General features: G+C 37.8%; 1 protein-coding gene across 4 annotated transcripts; it reads left to right on the top strand.

The window, feature by feature from the left end:
• Window positions 1–57: 57 nt before the first annotated feature.
• On the top strand, window positions 58–23,137 carry LOC133843723 (ral guanine nucleotide dissociation stimulator-like 1). Of its 4 annotated transcripts, none has more exons than XM_062277380.1 (6): window positions 58–393; window positions 4,219–4,705; window positions 18,986–19,087; window positions 19,187–20,071; window positions 20,135–20,287; window positions 20,973–23,137. In XM_062277380.1, the coding sequence occupies exons 2-6, from the start codon at window positions 4,679–4,681 to the stop codon at window positions 22,155–22,157; spliced, it is 2,352 nt and encodes a 783-aa protein (XP_062133364.1). In that variant the 5' UTR covers window positions 58–393; window positions 4,219–4,678; the 3' UTR covers window positions 22,158–23,137. The 4 variants fall into 4 exon arrangements, with proteins under 4 accessions (XP_062133364.1, XP_062133363.1, XP_062133362.1 ...); XM_062277379.1 differs by having other exon boundaries at window positions 19,184–20,071; XM_062277378.1 differs by lacking the exons at window positions 58–393; window positions 4,219–4,705 and adding exons at window positions 6,778–7,792; window positions 14,487–15,143 and having other exon boundaries at window positions 19,184–20,071.
• The last annotated feature ends 1,438 nt before the right edge of the window (window positions 23,138–24,575 follow it).

Below are 24,575 nucleotides of genomic sequence, written 5' to 3'. Positions count from 1 at the left end.
GGCCAGCTTCAGTCTTGTGTGCTGGGGGTTTCGATTTCGGTTGCTGGTTTGGCTTTTCAGTCGCAATCTACGTGTAACCAAAGATAGACGAGGTGCCGAGTATCGCGAGTCCCCCTCGAGTGCGTTTTGCTTTTGGGTTCGCTTACGTTTCGGGAGAGTGTGATAGAGAGAGAGCGCGGTGAGCGGGACGCGAAAGTGCGGAGCGTGGCTCGTAATGTCTGCCAAAGCGTAACGAAAATTTTCAAGACAACAAAAGCGAGCAGCAGCAGCAGCACCAACAACAACAATAACAGGCAGCATATCATTAATGGCATTTTCTGTTTCGTTTCGAGTTTGTGTGTGAAAAGTGCACAAAAGTAGCAAATGAATGGCAAACAAATGAAAATGTAAAAGGTATATGCGAAAAAAGTATCTGCAAAAATGTTGAAAATAATCAAATGTTATTAAAATTAATTGTCAAATTGCTGTGCGCGCTACAAAAAAACAACCATTGCATGAAAAGATTTCGACTTGAAAAATATGATACAAGCGTTTTGCCATTTTACACACCTGCAGTCTGCTCTATGTGTGTGTGTGTGTGTGTGTATGAGTGCAGCTAGGCAACGCTGTGTATGAGTGTGTGTGTGTGTCGTTGCATAGCTGTAAACCAGTTGCCAATTGCAACGTGTTTTTTCCTGGCCATAAAACTAGCAAGAGACTTTATGGGAAAATTGGGATGCGGTCAACTTGCTACAAGATCCATTCATAAACTGAAGAAAAGAAAATTTGCAAAAATTAATAATCAAACTGCTTCGATAAACTCTAGAAATCTACAAATACTTCACTCTTGTATTTATTTTTGCTGCCTTGTTGGCCAATCTGGCTAAAAACACGTCCGAAACAAGTCAAAAATAAAAAGAATATCACAACAAAACAACGCAACAACAACAAAAACTAACACACACAAAAAATTCCACCAAATATGTGAAGAGAATTGGTATGAGCAAAGTATATAAAAGATTTAACTGCTTTTTTTGGGTATTGTCTTTTTTTGTTTTTGGCTAATAAAGCAATTTTGATATCGTAAATTGAGAACAGTGCGCACACGAACACGAAGCAGTGAGATCATTAATATTTTAAGAGAGCAAACTACCAACACACAGAACTGAATGAGAGACAGGTAGAGAGAGAGAGAGCGCAAGCTGTGCTCTGCTGGAGCGTAAAAGGCCAGCCCAATTGTTGTTGTCCGAAAATGAAAAACAAAAAAAAACAATTGAAAAGGCAACGAAATGCGCTTACATTTCACTAAAAAGTGCACTACAAACAAACAAGTGGAATATTATACAATAAATATATGTGTTCTTATATCGTATCGTATATGGAAATGTTCCAGCCTGTGTGTGTGTGTGTGAGTGTGCGGAGGTGTAAAACACAAACGATCAAAAAGCGCGCGTCTCGTTTTGGGTTTTGTTTTTGCAAGCAAACCAAACAAAAAGCTCGCTTTGGCTGTCAGAACTGTGAACACGACGTATGAATGTATGTGGGCAGCGCCGTAAGCAGCGCAGCTTGTTTTAAGTTTTGTATTAATTTGAAATGCTAATGAATTGATGCTCAACAGCAGTTTCACAAAAGATCGTTCATATTCATATATAATGCTAGATGCATGAAGTGGCTGCCAACTCATAATTAAGACCTCTATCGTGTATTCTTTTGCACATAATTCGAGTGAGTGAAAGGGTCAGTTTAGCTCTCAAGGTAATCAAGGTTGATGATGGCTTGTTTAGAGGCAAACACACACAAAAACCGTGTTGCCCTTAATGCGCATTGAATATCGTAAGCACAACTGATTACAATGACTAACTAAGTTCAGGAAGCAGTTTGCCGTGTAATCTTGCATTTATTTAGCATGTTTCTGCATATCTTATATCCGGAATTTGTAAATACCAAACAGGTATATATTTAGCTACGTCATAAATCCGTTGACTTAAAAGCTTCACAGCTTGACAGTCAAATGATTCTACGCTTGCGCTTTGTATTCTCAAATTTACGATACAGATCCGCTTAAGCAAAAACTCACCTGATGTGCGATGCTCTGCATGTTCGCTCTCTTGCGTGCGCTCTCTTTCTTTCTCTTACGATATTCGCGCAAAACTAAACTCCTACCTGTTGCTTCTTTATTTTCTTTTTGAGTTTTGTTTTGATTGCTGTGTTTGCTTTTGTGCATACATTTTCCGCATTTTTTCATGTGCCCACTGTTGAGGTATTCAGAACACATACCACAAGCAACAGTGAAGCAACAGCAACAACAAAATACGAGTTAATACAAGACGAAGTTGGCAAAAAAAAAAAATGACGAACTTTCATTAGCGTTGCGGGTTTGCTAAACATTTTGACAAGCCCCGCTATCTTTTGGAACTACTTACGACAAGGTACGGACAAGCGGGCAATGCGATTACGAGTGGTAAAAAAGAAATTCATCATTTGTGCGAGTGACAAGCACAACGCTGTCGACGTTGACATCGCAATCGCACAGTGGTAACTGATCTTAGTTTGCTAAAAGTGTTCTGCGATTAAGATGGTAATGTAGTGAAGTTCTGACTATAGTTAGTGAGTGAAGAGTACGCTTTAAAAATACAAATATTTCTTGCTATGTTTCTTTTAATTTAATGGTAAAGAGGAATTCGAATTACGAACTTCACGAACTGATCAGGATTGTAGTAAAAATTGTTGGATAGTAAGTACATAAGTGAAGACTAAGCATTATAGCTAAAAATTACTGTATAAATTTAATGATTAAGAGAAATTCGAACTAGCTGAAATTGCTTCTTCACAAACTGATCAGGATTGTGGTGAAGTTCTTAGAATAGTGAGTGAAGAGAAAGCTTTATAGCTAAAATTGCTATGTTTCTTTTAATTTAATGGTTAAAAGAATTTGAACTAGAGTGAATGCTGAAATTACTTCTACACGAACTGTAAGCAAATGATCGTTTAATAGTTAAAAGAATTCTGTATTTATTATTTGGTTTTCGTAACGTTTTTGGGACACAAGTGAATGTAAAGCTAAAGATGAAACTGGGTAGATTCTTAAAGATAAATGAAAAATTATATTAATATTGCCAAAGAACTCCAAAAATTTCTTGTTTAAAGAGTCTAAGCACATACAAATTTCAAAAGTTTCTATATTAACATTTAAAAATATGTGTAAATTACCAATCTTGAGGTTTCTGGCTATTATTATAGCTAAGCACAACAATTTAATGCACATGAAAGATACGAACGATGATAGATCATTTCTACTTATAGAAGATCCTGAGTTATTATGAAATTTCAATGAAGTTTTAGAGACTTTAGAGAATTAAACTAATTTTGTTTTTTTTTTTGGTTTTCATATATTTTTGTATATTATTTTAATTATTATATTTTTTTTTTTCATTATTATTATTAAATATTATTATTATTATTATTATATTATATTACTTTGTTATTATAATAATAATAAAAAATAATTATAATAAAATAATAAAAATAGTGTAAAACAAATAATAAGTAATAAACCAAAATTAGTTTAATTCTGGTAAAAAAGAAAAATTATCAAAATTTCAAGAAATTCAATAATAGCTTTTGAAAGATCAGTAAGCGCAGAGCAATTTAAAAGTTTCTATCACTCATTATCGCAGTACACAACAAATTTAGGAAACCGGACAGACAAACGAGCAAAGATAATCTGAGTGTTAAAGCTCAGCTGACACCACTGTGCACAGTGGCAAGGCAACTTATGCCATTACTTTCTGTGGCTTAATATCGTAAATCAGCTGCTCGTCACGTTCGTCAGCTCAGCTCAACGCTCAACGCTCAGCGTACAGCGGCTGCGCTCAGTTGCGATTGTGGGGCGCTGGGAGTCGCTTCGGTCTACTATAATAATAAATCCCCCATGCTATAGCTTGGGGGTCTCTGGACTATGGGCTGATGTTATTGGGGGTATGGTCTTTGGCATGCGAGCAATGTGTTGTTGTTTTTATTTCTTTACTTTTTTTTTTATTTTTTTATTGGCCATTTCATTTGCGCGGGCCACAAACGTTGCGCACTTTCCTTTGAGCGTATAGAAAACGCGTTTACTGTGCGACTTTTAAATGCTTTTCACTGCTTTTACCAAAGTGTTGATGTTGTTGTGTTTGTGTCTGTGTGTGTGTGTTGTTATGTATGTGCTTTATTTTTGTATTTTTCGTCGCTTTCTTACAGAGTTGCGCTAACCAAAGAAAACTTGAAATTTAGTGCGTCGCATCGTCGTCGTCGTCGCATCGATCGCATTGCAAGTTTTGTTCGTCAGATGCTCACATCCGCTTGCCAACAATAGTGAACAGCAGTTGCACAATTCAAACACAACTGCTAGTAGTAATAATAAAAAATAAATATATATAATAATTGTACATAAAAGAAACAAGAAAACCACCAACAATAACAACAACAAATTATCTGAGTGTCGTCGTTAGACGCAAAGCCGTGTCAAAGTCAAAATGCGCGTATCCAACAGATACAAGTCATCGTCATCATCATCAGCAACAGCAGCAGCAGCAGCAGCAGCAACAACAACAGCAGCCACCACAGCAACAACAACAGCAACAGCAATTGCATCTTACCAAAGTCTAAGCACGCACATTGAAGTAATTGCAGCAGCTGGACGCCATCGAGTACTCGTATAATGAGTCAAAATGTGGCCGATAGTCTGGTGAGTACCACACTCATTACGTATACGACGCGTAGCTCGTCAATATGCATAGCTACAAACATACATATCTCTATTTATCCGTCTGTGTTTGTGTTTGTATCCAAATTACATAGAAAGTATAGCGAAAATGCATAGAAAGTAACGCGAAAGTAGCTTTAAGGTCATACGTGTATCTGTATCTGTATCTGTATCTGTATCTGTATCTGTATCTGTATCTGTATCTGTATCTGTATCTGTATCTGTATCTGTATCTGTATCTGTATCTGTATCTGTATCTGTATCTATATCTGACCATTTCTTCTCGTGATCTTTGGGCCGAGAAAGGTGCGTCCCATTCGAGCCGATAATTACTCTGGCTAATACAACTAATTGACGCCTTTGGGGCATAAATAAACTTTTGCTTGGTCTATAAAAAACCTTTTTGGCGCTAACTCTATTGTTAAATATTTACACAAAAAAGCTTCAGTTGGAATTCATATTTTTTTATCATACACGCTAACTGAATTGTACATTAAAAAAGTTTAAAATTATTATTTAATTCTCTTTTTTTATTAATTTTATAAACTGTTTTTTTTTAATGCATTCATGATATCACTTTTGCCAAATATTAACAAATGAAAAATTTCAATTATATTGTTGTTTTTTTTTTCACGCAAACTCTTTTGCCAAATGTTTACAAATAAAATGCACAATAAAAACGTACAATTCATTAATTTTTTGTATGTTATTCACATTTAAATCAATTTCTTTAAACGGTTCAGCAAATACCTACAAAAATTTGCATTTTAATAAAGCCATGTTTTTATAGCATTATTATCGATTTCTACTATAAGCTTTGTTCGTTTCTTTTTATCGAGGTTCACACGATGAAATTCATGAAGAAATGTGGTTAACACGATTCCGTTTCGCTTCTTGATGTATTGTTTTTCTTTCTTTTGCCACTTGTCCAAACCTTAGTTTGTTGCATGCCACACTTGATTGCATGTCGATTTTTCTCATTGCATCCTTAATTGATCAATTGACTTGAGTTGTGTTCCAATTTTGTTTTTACCTCACACAAATACGAAAAAAAAAACGAAAGAAAACAAAACGTTTGATTGGCAGTTACGTAAATTAAAATTTATTAATATTTGTGTTTTCTTTTATTGCATTGCTATTCGACCATTCGACTGGCTCTCTCTTTTATTGTCGGCTCAAAAGACTCGACCAGGTTTTGGGCACAAAAACAAACTTGGCCAAAGAGTCCAATGTTTTTAGCCATGCGTATTTACATAATTATATCATAGAGTATAAAGTAGTGTGGTTATTTGGCACACACTCGAGGCGGAATGTGGAAGAATGTTGAATTTCCTTCATCACATAAATCAAACTAGATAAATAATGCTGCGACTGTCTAGACGTTTTAAGAGACCCATAAATAATCGTAAACAAAACCAATGTCAAGTTTCGTTTTTGGGGGGAATGGGCAGCGTTGTGAATGGAAAAGTCTAATTAGCAAATAAATTATTATGCTAATTAAATGGCATATCATTTATTAATTGTTTCATAATCAAACAATCATTGATATTGCACATTTAAAATATCAATTTGAAATTTCACTGAGGCATCTCTTTATGTGAAATAATTTAAGAGCACAATATCCCCAATATTCAAATTTCCCATTTCGTTTTGCGCGAGTGTGCGAGAACGTGCTCACGTACAAGTAAGTATATAAATAAGCGGGTGAGAGTGGGACAGCAAAGAACGTAGCAATGATTGAGAGACGTCCGTCAAAAACATAAACAGAGCGAGTGGGTGCGAAATTCCCACGACCTCAGCAAACAAAAATTACCTGAGAGCAAAGAGTGGAGGCAGATGTTGTTGTACGCTAGCCAACGTACTGCGATGCACAATCAGCGACGCTGACGCCGACGCGTAGGCAGAGGTCGCTCGAACAACCCTCGTTCGTGATGTTCTAAGAGAGTGAGAGAGGCGAGTGTTCGAGAACACGAGAACGAGAACAAAAGCCGAGTGCTGTTTTACGGGCAAACGGCAATGTTGGGGCTGTCACGGATCTCGGGTTCGACCTGGCCGATGAGTGCGTTTTCGACAGTTGTTGGCGGAGGTTGTCCCGTCAACCGTTCTCGGTTTCGCTACACAACGTTTTTTCCCAGTGTAAATGTACGGTGTGTGTGATACGAAAATCTTAGAAAATACCCCCAATCGAATTGTGAAATTTTGTTGTACAATGTTTTCATAATTAATCTAAAGGAGAGAGAGAGAGAAAGAAATAAAGAGCGAGAGAGAAATATCGCGTAAAATGCATACAAAATCTGTAGCAATTTGCTTGTGTTTTTTGTGTATGTAAAAAGAACGTGAAAATAAATAAATAAAAACGTGAATCGAGCAGACTTCACGCGGTGAGCGAAGAAGGCGCACAACGTGTGATAAAGTGCAGTGTAAACTAAGTACGAAAATAAGCAAAGGAATAAAAGTTGAAGTCGAAGAAAGGCAGAAGACTCGCAGACAAGCAGCAGGAAAAGCACGAAGAGGCGGAGGAGGAGACGCAAGAGGAGTGTACTTGCTTGCCAATTGAACGTAGTGCAACGAACCCGTAACGAAGACCAATCCTTCGTTAAACAAGGGTTGCACGTCTGACTGCTTTGCCGCCCAGCCACCCCCCAGCACAGCTGACTGTCGCATCGACTGTCTCTGACTCATCCATCATCAGAGCGGTGAAGAAGCTGGCGTTTCAAAGAGACCAAAACGTAACGAAAACTCAAATCAAAGCTTCAAAACCAAAGCCAAAGCTTCTCTTATCGCAACGTTACATCAATTTCGCTTCAGCTTACGACCAAAGAAAACAACAAAAAACAACCAAAAAAACAAGAAAAGAAAAAGAAGTAAAGGAGCTGTAAATTTTATTGATTTTGCTGTTACACACACTTCTCATTCTATCCATCGACTCCATTGAACTGCATCTGTAAAGTAAACATCACAACATCAACAGCATAGCAAAAACAATTGGACAGCGTGTATAAATTACAGAAAAACAAAAAAAAAACATCTCTACGGCATTTTCCCAAGGAAAAAAGTCAATCTCAAATGGTAAAGCGGCAAATAAAAACCCAACTTGTCTACGGAGATATGAACACAAAAGGCGCGCGCATAAAAAGTGTGTGCGAAAGGCAATAAATGCTTAGGATTGGCAAAGTCGAAGTGTGGATACACTTTCTGGAATTTGATTTATGTATTTACTTAAATTCAGAATTTAGAAAGATTCTTAATATATATTCTCGATGAAAATAATGAGTTTGCTTCAATTTAAAAGTTCAGAAAACATAATTATTAAAAAATCTTGAATACTTAATTGTAAAAGCTCAGAACTGGAAATATTTACAAAATTCCTACATTTATTTCCGATATATTTAAAATAATAAGTATAGTAAATACTGTAAATCAAATTCCAACAACAGACCACAAGCTAGTATATCATTATTCCTAATATACTACGTTTTTTAGCTGGCGTTCTGTTTGTTGTGGTTATCGTAGTTGTTGTTGGGGAACCCAACCCACCACAAAAATGCCAGCAACAACTACTCACTACACTCATTGGGAACCTACGCCAATATTATGCGCACTTTTTTTGTGTGATGTTTTTCCAAGCTCCCAGACCCCTGAAACCCCATTAACCCAAACCCATCCCAACTTGGATCGGCGTGTGTTTTGTACTTGATTTTGATGGCATTTCGGACAGACTATTTATGGCCCATACATACGATTACAAGACACATTACTACGATTTTCTTTCCTTGAGTTGTTGCTTGCTGCGTGTCTCACAGAAAATGTCAATAACAATTATGTGTAAACACATGAAACTATAGACATAGCCAGTGGCATGGAAAATTAAGCTCCCTCCCCATTCAGTGGTAATCAATGTTAAGTATTTACACTTGAGAGGACTTTCGAGTGGGCCCAATAAGATTCCCAAGGTCTTTGTGAGGCATAAAAATAAATCATTGAGAGTTGCACGTGGGAGAAAACTTTACACTGCAAAAACAAAGATTCCTAAAATCAAGAATTTGGTATTAAGAATTTTGGTCTCAAAAGTGCGTGAAAAACATGAAAATGTCAATGTTAGAAAGCACATCTTGAAAACACTTAAACCTAAATAAAAACTTAATGGGAATTTCGATGGATTACAAAATTTTGTAACATAAGTGTAATATTTTTGGTGATATTTTGAGAATTTGGCAATTTTTCAGTCTAAAGTTCATAGTTTTATGAGGGTGTACTTAGATTGGTCTCATTTTCTTAAGACAAATATTCTTGATTACGGAAATTAGGTTTTTTTTCAGTGTACGTAAAAATATCTGTATAATGTTATGCTCACCCCGAATATTTAATCTTATGTGTAGAATCGTGGTTGATCTTTAACACTTTTCTTGTCTGATTTGGCATTCATTTGCCGTAGCTGGCAGAAAAATGTTACGCTCAATTGTATATTTATATTGCATCATTTTCATTCATCATTCACAAGATTCCCAGAGCATTTATCAGCAAAATCTAAGCGAGTTACATTTGTGTGTGAATGATAATAGGTTTCTCAAGCCCATTCATTGAGCTGCGAGCCAAACAAAGAATGCATAAATATAATTTACGACTCTGAACACACCTCTAGTTTGTATATACTACACATACTATATGTGTACTATATGTTTATTTATGTTTGTATGTAATTTACAACAAAAGTTTTGCTGCTGCTTTCATTTCTTGTTATGCTCGTTGCCTGAAGCTCTAATTCAAGTTGATATTTTTATATCCGCTGTTTGTTATGCCACTGCGAGCATCTGAGTATCTCAGTATATATCATTTCTCTGCTGCACAGCGGATGTGGTTTGATAATAGCCTCTGCCAGAGAGAGAGAGATGGCACTACCTACCGTGAAAGACAGAGAGGGGGGCGAGTGCAGTCAGTTGTAACTGACGAAACGAATGGACACGGGACACTTTCGTTCGTTCGTTGTTGTTGTTCACTCATTTAGTCAGTCAGTCAAACATGAGACATGTGCAGCGTTTTAGTTGTATTCACATACTCTAACTGAGCATTGGGATTAATGCATTTATTATTATGTTTTGCCAAGCAAGAAGCGATAAGGCAATTATATACTTAATCAACATAGCATTCTGAGTCAATATTCGTTGTATGTAAATCACACGCTCTGCTTTGAAGTTATTGCCATGAAACTTATGCCAGCTCACGACTGTTTGAAGTACTCATTAATTATTATACCCGCTACTCATAGGGTAGAATGGTATTATAACTTTTTGCCTCCATGAAATGTAACATATGTAACAGGCAGAAGAAGGCATCTCCGACCCTATAAAGTATATATAATATATTCTGTTTGTCTGTCCGTCTATTCCTATGAGCACCTAGAAGTATAAGAGATATAATGTTTATGTTTGCACGCAGTTTGTTTCAAATTTTTGCCACGCCCACTTCCGCATAAACAATAATAACTATAGTCTTTTTAATTCCTGAATTTGGTTGCGATCAGATAAAAATTGTCGAAGTTATTCAAGAAATACTCTTATATGGGGAAAACGTTTTCTTCTTAGTTGCTTTGGCTGACAATCTGGTATATTTTGCAGTATATATATATGGTATATGGTATATTTAGAATGAATCTATATAATAAGATATACCACATATACCATTCGGTATATTTTTAGGTATTTTTGCGGTATATTATTTATCTATATTTTGATAATAATACGGCAAAATTTGGCTTTTACGCAAATTGGGTACCGGGTATCTCAAAGTCGAGCACAGTGTAGCTTTCTTACTTGTTCTATTATTGCTTGAGATACATTTCGAGTGCACTTCTGAAAAGCGTATTTAATTTGCGGCGTGTCGCAGCTAGAGATTTTTCTTTGCTTTGCTTCCTATAGTTTTCAATTTCAATTTTCAATTTTGTTTTGTGCTTTTGCATTGTTTGTGCTGTTTATCAATGCAAGAGACAAGAGCAAAGAGCCAAGAGCTCGTCACAGGGCACTGCGGGTCGTATCGTTATAAATAGAGCGGAGAGAGAGAGAGAGAGAGAGAGAGAGCGAGAATCTCCCCCATCGACATCGATTGTTCGCTTTGATGTTCGTTAGTTAGTTAGACCGAGGGGGTGGCTCATGTTGTAGGTGTTTTTTTCTGCTGTCGTGCTATTTTTTGCAACATCTTTTGCATTTGCGTCGCAGCCATGTCAATTAAGCCACATCAGCTGCCCACACACACCTCCAACAACACACACACACACAGCAGGCCATTAGCCATAAAACCGCACAAAGGTCAAATCCCACAGATCTATATATAGACATAAAACTCATGCAAAGTGCCTCGTCATCAGCATCCTCATTCCCCCATCATCATCATTTGACACAATTCGACTTTACTTCATTATAATTGTCGCAAAAATAAAACACACACACACAAATTTACTTTAAGAACATTTGACAATTCGCATAGAAAATTATATAATTCGAGTAGTATTCATTTTGTATAAATATATAATTTTTTTTTTGTGTGTTATTATTTGGACAATTTCGTATTTATTCTCTGTTCGGATGAATCATTTATCGTAAGCTGAAACTTTGCGTTTTTTCCGCCATTTGATTCACAATTTTGTTTTTGTTTTGTATGCTAAACGAGTTGAGTTGATTCAAGTCTCGGTCAGCTGAATCGAGAAGTGTTCCAACGGGGCTCGACGCGCACTCGATTTGCATTATTACCGAGTAATAATAAACTCGAATGAGTGAGTGCAATGTATGTGCATATTGATTGAAGGGGGGGCAAGTCATGTATTGTGAGTATATGGAACTGGATCTAGGTCTGGGCTATAATTACGCATATATATGCAGTATAGCTTGATAGTGTCAATCAGACATTGTTACACATCAGCATAATCAAAGGCATAATTCAGGTGCAGGCACCAAATGGTACACACAAATCGACTGAATAGTTAATTAGAAATACCAACGACAGGTGACTTGTTGTTGTATACAGTTGACCTCAATGCAGGTTGATAAGTTCTCAATGTGTCAGCTGAAGGGAGAGTCATTCAGTCTGTGTGTGTGTGTGTGTGTGTTTGTTGTTCTGTTTTATGCTGTCCTGTCATAATGGGGACAACAACTTGCCATGTCACTGCTGCAGCTTGTCAGCTTCTGTTTGCGGTCTGCTCTCTTTCAGTTCTGTCTGCTTATCAGTGCTGACTTCCTAGCCTAGTTATACCCTGTGACCATTAACAATGACTATAATGGGCGCCGAGTTATGTGACAGGCATGAAGAACATGTGCTTAGTCTAGTTATTTAGGCTAACTTCCGGGTTATGATCTAAATGATTGTAGCTGTGGATGAAACATTTATAATGGCAAAATGTATGCTCTATAAAATAGGATTAAATGTAACGCTTTTAGAAACCATTTTATAAGAATTCTTAAAAAGAAAGATTTATATAAAACTCTAAATATAAATTTATAAATTTATAATAACCAGAGAAGTTATTTTAAAAGCAACTTGAGTATTTAAGGGATGTCACCATACATTTTAGATTATATAATAATACTTCGATAATACTACAGGAATAAAACTAGTAAGAAATCTACAGTGGAGTGTGCTCGACTGAGAAACACCCGTTACCCATTTTGAATAAGAGAAACACAGTATTATTTTGAAAATATATCACAAAAATACGAAAATACATATATCAAAGACTATGTTTGGTATATTGATATAGACCTCATTCAAAATATACCATAGATACAAAAATATACGAAATTGTCAGCCAAAGCAGATAAGACCCTATTGCAAATGGCGTTTAAACAAAAGTAACATATATCTCTATATCTTATTCTCTGAGATATATAGTATGTGGGTGGTCATACTGTCAGACAGACAAACAGAGATACGGACATAGCTATATCGTCTCGGCTGATCGAGAATATACTTTAATGGGTCGGAGATGACTTCTGCCATTTATAAACATTTTATGGAGGCATAAAGTTATTATACTTTTCTACTCTATGGGTAGTGGGTATAAAAACAAAAGAAATCTTTTAAATATAGTGTGGTTATAAATCTAGACTTCAATAAGAGTGTGACTTTAAATATATATATAATTTTAATCGCACTATAACCACAAGAGCTATTGTAAAATTAATTCATAATTCATAATTCGTCATGCGCAATCATGCCATAATTTCTATACTTAATGCAGGATATCTTCAAGTCGTGTAACTTTTTTAGTAATGCTCTCCTGACATTTCACTGCGTTGTCCTGCCCATTAAGCTATTTTTAGAACATATCCATTAGTACCTTTAGTGCACTTGCTTCTATCAATTCAATTGTAGTTGTACAAAGTAAATTTCCATGATTAATATATATATATATGAAATATTATGTAGCATGAGGTCTTTTATTACAACCCTATCGATGGGGTTGCGACTCATTTTTCGTTTGCTCCAATTCAGCAGCTGAGTTTTTGGGGTCGCCTTTTTTGTCATGCCTCTCAGCACATGCCGGAACGTGTCTGATTAACTGGCAATTTTTATATATTTTATTGTGCGCGATTTAATTTTATTATGACTGAGTGAGTGTGTGTGTGTGTGTGTGTGGTTAGCTTAATGCGTTTATTTTGGGATGCTGTGAGGCAGTCAGAGTGATTTCAGCGTTTGTTTCTTGCCGCCAAATGGGGCACGTTTCATATTAAAGCTCCCCGTTTCACTTCCTTTCTCTTGTTTGAAGAGCAACCCCAGAAACATATCACGCACGTCTTGGGTTTTGACCTGCTGATCTGTTTACGCAGATAACTGGTCAGCGCATGTGACATTTTCTGCTGAAAGTGTGGCTATTAAGAGAAACAAGTTATAGTGTGTATAATTTGTAGCTCTCTGGAAATTGTTGGCCTAAATTTATGGCCAAATGCGACATGAAATGGGCTGTCACCATGCCATAAGCGCAACACATTTTCCGGCATGGATGCCACAAAATAGCAAATAATACAAACCGAATTGCAAATGCACTTTTCCCTGAAATTAGTTTGTGGTTTTATGCTAAACTAATAAACTTTTGCAACGACAATTTCGAAAAAGAAAAACCAACTTTCCCATTCTCCTTTCGCTGAATGGGCGTGAAAAAAATAGCGAAACAACTTCCTGGAAAAGTTGCGTTGCACGTTTTGGGGCGAAAACCTTGTGTTGTTGTTTATGAATGGCAACAACAGGGGCAATGAAAATTTTGTTAAACAAAGGCGAAGCATAAAATTGTTGCCGCTGCTGTTGCCTGACTATAATTGCAGTTTGGGGAAGCGAAAGCATTTAACCAAATATGGAGAAGGTGGCGAGTGAGTCGCTTGAGACGCCACTTGAGTTGTCAAAAAAAAACGTCGATTGTTTTGTCGACCAGAAGCCGGAGACGTTGTCATCGTTGACGCAGCTGTGCGTGTGTGTGACTGTGTGTGTGTGACGATGTCTAAGCTAAATTGTAGCCAAGGTCAGGGGCGAGCAGCAACACGGGCTATACAACAAACAAGCCCTAGGCATTGTTGCAGACTCTCGAACTCGTTGATTTTTCGGCACTCAAGTGCGTCTCAGTCTGTGTGCTCAATGAATGAAATGAATTGAATGTGAATGAACTCGTTTCACGGCTAGTTGAATGCCATCCAATGCCAATCAATGTAGCAAGATCAAGTACAAAACGCAGTCGTCACTCGCTCTCGTGACAAACATTGACTCAGCGACATAACATTTACAGAATTTCACAAGCCAAGCGAACTGTAATTGCCAACACAGCCATCATCACCACCACCACCAGCAGCAGCAGCAGAAGCAGCATCCGACGTTGATCAAGAGTCACACTTGTGCCTATCAGTTGCAGGATTTGGCTGGCTACAATCGTGCGCTGATGCCACCGCTGGACAACACAGACTTTAGCAGCACGTGGCGACATGTCAACAACAACAAAACAACCACGCCCTGCGCCTACCATCAACAACAACAACAACAGCAGCAGCAGCAGTCGCCACATTGGGCAAAGGCAAAGCCAAAGCTGCAATATCATCATCACACGTGTCCGCGACAAAAGAAATCGTCCATAGTCACGCCCACAACGACGCCATGCTCAACGCCCACCTCGACATTGGGCCGGCAGCAGAAGCAGAAGCAACAGCAGCAGCAGCAGCAGCAGCGACGCTCACGTTCCACATCAGCGACGGCGACGGCAGGGAATAAACAGCGTCGCAATAGCTCATATCATTCCTATGATGACTTGGATGCAACGTCGGCGGTGATCAATGCCGAGCGCAAAGTTGTTGCCAGCCTCAAGTATCTGTGCGCTTGCACGGGCGCCACGCTGCGCAATTTATCGAAAAAGACGAAAGATTTGCATGCCAAGAACTATACGTACACCAAGGTAAATTGCCAAATGGCAAATTAGAATGCATGCAAATTATATTCAATTTGTTTGTTTGTACCCGGCCATTAATATGCAAACATATACATACATACATATATATTTGTTATTTGCTGATTTGTGTTTTGTTCTGTTTACCTTTTACCTTTTGGGCGCAGCTGTGTCAGCCGTCGCTGTCGTTTTGACGCCGGTGACGTCGCCATCTTTGTTTATTTTATTTGCAGCTCAAAGTCAATCGATAACACATATGCTTATCGATATAGCGCAAGCTTATCGTTGTTGTGCCCTTACTCAGTGTTGTAAAACGTTTGTTGTTATTTGCCTAATTAACGCCTATTTGAATTCATAAATAGTGCCAATTAGTTGTGGCGTTAGTTTTGCACTTACTTTTTTTTTTAATAAAAATTGCGCATTTTTGACGCAAATGAAACCGAACTGAGCTGCCAGAGTGCGTCATTAATTAAACAACAAAACAAATGTAGCAAACAGCCGGCAGCAGCATTTAAGCATCGGTAGCAACAACAACAACAACTACAAAATACCAAATAAATAACAAATAAATTAAATAAATACATGCACACGCAACACACACAACATCAACAGCAGAAATTTCTTTTTTTTTGGCTGCCGCTGAGAAAATAAAAAGTCAAGCGACTTGGCTGATCTTTTGCCGTGAATTGATTAAAAGTTGCCTTCATATTCTCTCTATACATACGACGATGTATTTATTTATTTGGGGAAGTAGATTCAGAAGTACATCTGTGTGCGTGTGTATGTGAAGATCAACCACCCGAAGAAAACAGCGCACAATTAGAGGCTAAAAGTACGGCAGCAATTAGATAAAAACAATTGCCATTTGTTTTCGTTGCTTTTATTTTGTTTCGTGTATACATATATTTTTGTTTTTTTGTTTTATGTATTTTGCAGGAAGCAGCTGTTGTTATTTTTCTTCTTGTACATTTTCGCTTAATATAGGTATTAATTTAATTTCCAGCAATTCGCGCTTGCTTCTTTGCTTCTTTACGAAAGTAACTGCAAATGTGCCTACAAATATATTAGTTTCAAGTACTATTTCAACATGTTGCTACAACAATTTAAGAAAGAGGAAAAAACTTGGCAAGGCCATTTTCGAGAAAAAAGGAAAAAAACTTTCAGCTGTTTACAACTATCTCTCAATCAAATTTATGCACAATTACACACCAAAAAAAAAGAAAGGGAGCGAGAGAAAGACGAGTGTGATTTGCTGTAGTGTTAATACCCTGCACATAATCAAGAAATTATCTCACATAATTTTTCCGTTAATCATTTACTTCCTGTAATTAAAAGTCACTTAGTAACTAAACAGATTCTTGTGTATTTCTTATCACATTAAAGCGCTCCGATTATGAATAAATATATAGTATAAGTAGTATGTGTTTTGAATTGAGATTGCGTGAGCGAATTTGTTAGACCCTTTTTTCTCTCTGTTTGTGATTTGTGAGGGTATTGAAAGAAACATAAAACAATTTGCGCCGACCACTTAACGCTCAAATGTTTTCGTTGTTGTCTTCTTTACGAAATACTCGAGAAACAGTCCACGAAACTTTACGAAATGGGGCCAGACCTCAGACGCCCAGCACCCGGCACACAAAAAGTAAACTAAACATTTAAACAACAACATTTGTTGTGCCTCCGCCGTCTTCTAGTTGATGTTTCGCATTTGTTCGTGTAATTAAAGCGCATGCGGGCAATTAATTGGTCGAACATGAACTTCGTGTAAGTCCCTCGATCTCTGTGAGCATTATGTCCAGATCTGCTGCATGTACAAACATGTATATATATGCTACTATATGTATGTAGTAGCTTGCCATGTTTATGTTTTGCGTATTTGGGGTCTTCTCTTGGGGTCAACTCGAGTAAGTGGCGTTGTCATCGCTGACTGGGCAAATCTCTTTTTTTATATGCGTATTTATAAATCGAGGGAGGGACGCAGCCAGCCTTTAATTTGTTTGTGGCATTACACACACACTCACACTCACACACACACTCTCAGTTGTAGATTGCGTGATTTTGCTTTTGTTGTTCATTTTATTCACCAGTTTTCTTCAAGCTTATTCATTCATTTTGCGTCGAATGCCTTTTCACGCTTCCACTAAATTCATTACTTTTATTCGTTTCAATTTTTTTAAGGCAAAACATTTGTTTATATGTGTGTGTGTGTGTCGATGCGTGTGCTTCATTTACATAGTTTTACATATAAACAAAGGCATTTGTTAAGCATGTTTTCACAATTAGAATTCTTTTTATGCTTTTGTTGATTAAGCGCAAATATTTAAGCTATTTCTGATCCACATACACAAAACTCGCATATATCTGGGGCTGGGCGATGCGCTGAGTAAAGCTCATAAATATTTATGTCAATTTATTGGCCATGTAATTGACGAACTGACATTGCAAACTCAATTTTTCATACGTTCATCATGCTTCAAGCTAAATTCATGCTCGCTCAGTATGATTTTGCGGAAATATTGAAAAGCGGCAATTTTAAAACAGGAAGCGCTGCAGCACTCATTAATATAGTTTTGCTTATTGCATTTATTAATTCAATTATTTACATGAGCGTGTTCGTTATTCTTAAACTTGAGCAAATTATAGAAGAATATTTTATGAAGAAGAGAAGTTGAATATCTTTTTGATAACCTATTTCACAATTTCATAAAATCTATTTTTTTATGATTTTGAATTTGAAAAAATAATATTTGTTTCGTAAAGAGAATCATTCTATGAGTGTCATCATTAGTAATTCTCAAAAGTTTAAATTAAATAAAAACCTGTTTAGATTTATAAAGTTTGTATAAAACACAATATAAGGATTGATTAAGTTAAGAAAAAGACTAAATTTGGAATCGAATGAGACAACTCTTTCCATAGAATTATGACGATAAATTGAACTTTGATTATCCGAAAATATCCGGAATTCTGAAGAAAAGGCAATCCCAGTAGCAGATATACAAAGGTGATTCACCAAAGATTAAAAATAAACATTATCTTAATTCTCCTTTTTAAGAATGTAAAGTAAATATATAATTCTACATATAAATAAAGATATTTGAGAAAAAAGACTTGTAAAATTGCAAACAAAGCTTACCACAGTTAAGATCAACACAAAACAAGCTCTATAAAATGTAAACACTTTAAAAATCTATAAAAAATGGCAAAAAATGTGTAATCAATTCTTCCTAATTGAATTCCGATGAAAAAAACTAAAGAATTCTTGAAAATATAAACATAGTATAGTATAGTATGTTAATGCTTTTGATGGTTCGTCGTAGGCTTTGCGAAACTTAGTCGCATTGGCCAATTAGATAGATATTTATGAAGCAATTAAAATACCAACTAGAGGCAACTGCATGAAATGGACGGGAACAAATGTGTTTTAGTCGAAATATTGCCAAAACAAATTCGACGGGAAATGAAAATGGAAAATGGTATATGGAAATGTCCGCCAGTTTCCATAACAACAAAAAGTCGAAAAGGCGAAAATAAATACTTACAAAAATAATTTTTGGACAACGGGGAATTCATTTTGGTTGCCTTCAAGACAGATTGTTTATATTGAGAAATATTTAAAAATTTGCGTGTTCGTATTAAGAGAAATAATGAATTAAAAATAGTCGGAAATTGTTGCTAAAATTAGCCAAATGATTAATTGTGGCAATGAATTGAATCAATTTCGGATACAAACACATAAACACACTCATAGAAAGAGAGATGTATATAGAACATAAATATAATTTCAATTATTGAATGAAGGCAGTCAGCACTTTTGCTAATTTGACATTTTGATTGCTTTTCCTTTTTAGCCCACGTGGCGCCTTTGGGGCGAGGAGCACGAGAAGAATGCAATTTTCACGGTCTATCTGAAGAAGGTGCGCTACCATCGACCCACGCCCACGGCGAGCAATGTAAGTTATCAGCTGCATCGTTGGAGCAGTCCCAAAAGCAATTACTTACCTCGATAGCCTTGGCAATTGCCTGCCACACATTCTCACTCTTTGCAGCAGGACTCGGACGATGAAATTTCACACTTGGAATGGGAAACGGTGCGAGTGCGCTTCGTGAAGGCAGCCACCTTGGCCCGCTTGGTCGAGGCATTGGCCACTGATGATGGGGAGCTGGAGTCCACGTTTATCAATGTATTCCTCTCCACATATCGCACCTTCTCGACGCCCAAGCAAGTGCTTAGTCTGCTGACGCAACGCTACGATGCGCTGCACGAGAAGCACGCCGAGGAGCTGGAGTTGGCCCAACAGAATGGCACCTCGGAGGATCAGAGCTACGACTCGCCTGCGTCCATACACGAGCAGCACAAGAAAACTCTAGTCTCGGCGCTGCATGTGTGGCTCGATGGTTTTCCCGAGGACTGGCATGAGGATAATCTGCAGCAGATTCTGGCATTTGCCGGCAAGCGGCTCAAACGCTCCGATCTGCACATCAAGGTGCTGAATCGCCTGGAACGTTTGCTACGCCAACAGGTCTATGGCGGGGGAGGTGGAGGAGGTGGCGCCACCAACAATGTGGAGAGCACGCCGCTGCCCTGGCTGGCGGCGCAAGCTGGCCAACAGTTTATGATGCATACGCCGTGTGGTTCCACCTACGATTTGAGCGAACAGTTCAGCGGCATGTACCTGGCGCCCATCTATCGTGGACCCACACACTTTATGCAGGCCTTTCGCTTTCCCCACGTCCCCGTGCGACACTTTGCCGAGCAGCTGACCCGCATGGACACGGAGCTCTTCAAGCGCCTGATACCGCATCAGTGTCTGGGACACACGTGGGCGCGAAGGGACAGCGGTGGCTCCGAGACTGTGGTGGCCACCATCAACCAGTTTAACGCAGTGCTGTTCCGTGTGGTCTCCAGCATCCTCATCGATCGTCTGAAGCCACAGGTGAGTATTCCCCTAATATTGTCATAGTTTTAAATGATTTTAGTGCTTCGTTTGATTTTGCAGGATCGCGCCTTGAACATATCTCGCTGGATTGATATTGCCCAGGAGCTGCGTATGCTCAAGAACTTTAGTTCCCTCAAGGCCATCATCTCGGCACTCAATTCCAACTCCATTTACAGACTGTCCAAAGTGTGGGAGTTTTTGCCCAAAGAGCGCGTAAGTTGTTAAGGGAAATGTTGTTGAAATCCATTTAATTGAAAGTGAAAAAGAGTTTATTAAGTTTATTTTTAAGTAATATGGGTAATTTTCCAATGGTTTAACTGAATAAGAATTTGTTAGGATAATTGGAATACGAAGTGATTAAAAAAAAAGTTTTTTCCTTTAAATAAATGTTGTTCTTTGATAGTAAAAGAAATACAAGTATAAATTTTCATTTTTTCTATTTAATATTATAAATTTATTATGCAAACAGTAGAAAATTTCAATTTAAAACTTCTGGTTGGCAAAAGTTGCGAATCTTCCTAAAAGTCTTTCTTTTTTTTAAAAATGTAATTTTAACAAGACAAAGTTTAAGCATAATTTGCAACCCTTAAGTAATAGAAGAATATTTCGGAATGAAAGTTTAAAATTTGAAGTTAAAGTTAAAATACCTGGACGTACCGGAAAACTTTTTAAAATCAAGCAACAATTTATAATATTATATAATATTATGATAAACAATTAATATACGCAAATATTATGATTATTATTAAACGATCGTAGATGAAATCTTTCGAATAGTTAAAGGGATGATTAGAATTATATTCGATTCATCAGATCCAATTTGCTCATTTTTAATCCTTTAATTATCGTGTATTTTCTCTTTCAAAAATACTTACTAATTTTCCTAAACCTTTTTCAGATGGAAATCTTTACGGAGCTGGCGCGCATCTGTTCCGAGGACAACAATGCGTGGACACTGCGCGAGGTGCTGAAGCGCGAGGGAACTGCCAAGAATCCGGATCCAGCCGGTGATCAAACCGATCGCCATCTGCAGAAGCTCATACAGAACCTGGGCACACAGACATCGCATGGGACCATTCCCTATCTGGGGACATTTCTCACCGATCTAACCATGATACACACCGCCAATCCGGATTACCTCACCGAGGACAAGCTCATCAATTTCGACAAGAAGCGCAAGGAGTTCGAGGTGCTGGCACAGATCAAGCTGCTCCAGGGCGCCGCTAACACGTACAATCTGCACGAGGATGCACTCTTCGATCATTGGTTCGGTTCGATGCCGTTGCTCGACGAGCGTCAGGCATTTGCGCTCAGTTGCCAGCTGGAGCCGCCGCCACCGGCGCCTCGGAAATCGGTGGCGAGCACGAATACATCGCTGACGAATACGACGGCCTCATCGACAGCCTCCATCATGGGCAGCGCCGGTGGACAAGGGCATCGCAAGACTGACTCCATACACTCCAATTCGAGCAGCGGAGCTGGTTCACAGTTCTACTGTGAGCTAAACAGCAGCAATAGCTCGAGGCACAATTCGCTCGATCGCGATGCACATCACGCTTCGCTCATGTCCGCCTCCAGCAGCACCTCCAATCTGTCCATGGACTCGAGTAACTCCGGCGGTCGTCAGTCGGCTCACAGCAAGCTCACGCATTCGCAGTCGCTGGGCAATGGACTGAAGAATGCTGCCTTGAGCAATGGCACCTCGAATGGAGGATCCCCGCATACGCACATCAATGCTCAGCTGGTGCAGCCGGCTGGCGTGACGACGCAATCGGCGCCAGACTTTTACATCATACGTGTGACGTATGAGACGGATAACATTGAGCTGGACGGGATTGTGCTGTACAAGAGCATTATGCTGGGGAATAACGAACGGACGCCGCAGGTGATTAGGAATGCCATGCTGAAGCTGGGACTGGAGGATGATCCCGATCGATATACACTGGCTCAGGTGCTGCCCGACAAGGAGCTGGTCATGCCGAAGACGGCGAATGTTTACTATGCGGTCAACACGAATTACAATCTCAATTTCATACTGCGACCACGCAAGGATGATGCTGGAGGCGTTGGCGGAGCTAGCTAGTCCGCAGCTGTGCCCCTATCCCAGTTGTGGTGCTTGGGATACGAGGGCGAGGAATGAATGAATGCAGCATATATACATATATATATAGAGCAACACGCACATGACAACAACAACTACAAATCTTTAGTTGATACGATTTATGTATTAAAATAGTTATTTATTACCTGCATCGAGAAAAGTTGATGAAAGAGATCCGTCAATTAGCTTATCACTTTTGTAATCTCCATTTCCCCTTTAATTGCTCCACTGAGTTTTTGGAATTGTATATCCAGGACACATACTCGGATGATTATCCTGTATATGTTACTAATTGTATTATTGTAGACTCGAAAACTGGAATAATTGCTGATATTTATAAATGATATACTTTTTACTGATACGATATGCATACATACGTATATACATATAATTATTATGATTATTAAGCGATTGATATTCAAAATGTGGTACAATAATTTTGAGGTTAGAATCGATATTATGTTAGATTAAAGATTAAAGAGGAACCAAACGACGATGACGATGACGATGACTCGACTCGCGTTGTCACCACGAAACATGTATGTACTTTATTACGCCAGCCCACAAAACCAACAAAAACATCAGTTTTATATATATATATATATAGTTATATACATATATAGTTATATATGTATTATATAGATGTTTTATTGCTGTACTTGTACACGTGTATTGTGAATCGAACAATACGAGTTGTAACTAATTATTTAGTGTGGGTTGCATTACATTTTTTATAGGCTCTCTACACTTTACACTTAGGTAAGATATTGTACGATGTGTTTTTGTATATTTAAGCAGTACAGTACAATTACCAGAATTATACATATGTATATCCAAAACCTACAAATAGGAGAAAGCGCATATTTAATATGAGAGAATCGGAGATAGAGCTATTATTAAATACGAAATGAAGTAAAATACATTTAATACAAAATGTGTGTAAATATAAAAACGAAACGAAATGTCTTTTATTTAATCGGTGCAGTTCAATTTTAAAAAGGTAATTATCCTATAAATAGATCTAACAATCGTTATGAATTATCGGTACTATAAATACCGTTATTCTGAGGGAATTCCAAAAGATGTGATTATCAGACGATGCTGATTATTAAGCAATTTAAGACCAGGAAGTTATTCAATCAGATCAATCAATACAAATTTGGTCGTAGTTGATAAGCTATCACGTTTGCTGATTTTAAATAGGTTGATTGCTATTGCAATTTTATAGGCATAGGGTTATTAAACTGTTTAGCAATTAATACTGTTGAGAAGGTAGAGGATTCGTATGGATACTATATTAATGGGAGATGGTTTACTTTAATCCAGATATATAATGATAAACTTATAACTGATAAATATAATGTTGTAGAGCTCAAGTCGATAATTGGAATTGGACCAATGCATATAAAATGCCGAACAAGTAAGAAAGCTACAGTCGAGTGTACCCGACTGTGAGATACCAGACGTTTTTGCCCATACAAAAGTATTTCTTTAATAACTTCGACAATTTTTATCTGATCGCAATCAAATTTTTAGGAATTACAAGTATAACTACTATAGTTATTATTGTATGTTCGCAACTCTAGCTTTAAAATTACGCTTGTTATTCTATTTTTCTTTGATTTTCGGGGACGGAAGGGGGCGTGACAAAAATTTGAAACAAACTTGATCTGCGTGCAAATAGAACAAATGCTGTCGAAAAAAATTATAGCTCTATCTCTTATAGTCTCTGAGATCTAGGTGTTCATACGGACGGACGGACAGACGGACAGACGGACATGGCTAGATCGTCTCGGCTGTTGACACTGATCAAGAATATATATACTTTATAGGGTCGGAGATGCCTCTTTCTACCTGTTACATAAATTTCCTGCCGGCACAAAATTATAATAGCCTTCTAACCTATGGGTAGCGGGTATAATAGCTTAAATCTTTGTCGTCTTGATAAACAACCCATAAAGAAAACACACGAATTAGTGCGTGATAATACGAGTTGATATCAAAATATAATTGATGCAGTGCTATCAGTTGCCTTATGGAGCTTATAATGGCCGGCTAAGTAACCTATCCGTACCTTTTGGTCTTTGAATTGGTTTATTTTGGGATTATAACTAAATTGGGTGATTCATTTAACGCGTTGCGTTTGAAAACGTAAACAAATTTCTAGGCTTATGTTGAAGAGGGTCGCTCAAAAATAAGTCCAAGCCGAAGCCCAAGCCCCATTGCCTACCACATCATCTACCTTTTTAATATCAGCAATGTCATCTGTCCGTTGGCAGAGCTTGAAACCCTTTCAGCGAGCACAGCGAGAAGTGAGGAGAGATAGAGAAAGATAGAGATGGGTAGTGAGGAAGATGGCGACAAATCCCAGGGATGCTAGAATTCAAGTTAACGGGTCAG

The sequence above is a fragment of the Drosophila sulfurigaster genome, chromosome 3 (assembly GCF_023558435.1).
Source record: "Drosophila sulfurigaster albostrigata strain 15112-1811.04 chromosome 3, ASM2355843v2, whole genome shotgun sequence".
Lineage (NCBI taxonomy): Eukaryota > Metazoa > Arthropoda > Insecta > Diptera > Drosophilidae > Drosophila > Drosophila sulfurigaster.
Note: the sequence above shows the minus strand (reverse complement) of the source record. Positions and strands in the feature narration are given on the sequence as shown.

Coding starts and splice junctions, on each gene's coding strand:
- LOC133843723 (XM_062277378.1), top strand. Junction 15,144..18,985: donor AGAACTATACGTACACCAAG/GTAAATTGCCAA, acceptor TTTCCTTTTTAG/CCCACGTGGCGCCTTTGGGG. Junction 20,288..20,972: donor AGTTTTTGCCCAAAGAGCGC/GTAAGTTGTTAA, acceptor AACCTTTTTCAG/ATGGAAATCTTTACGGAGCT.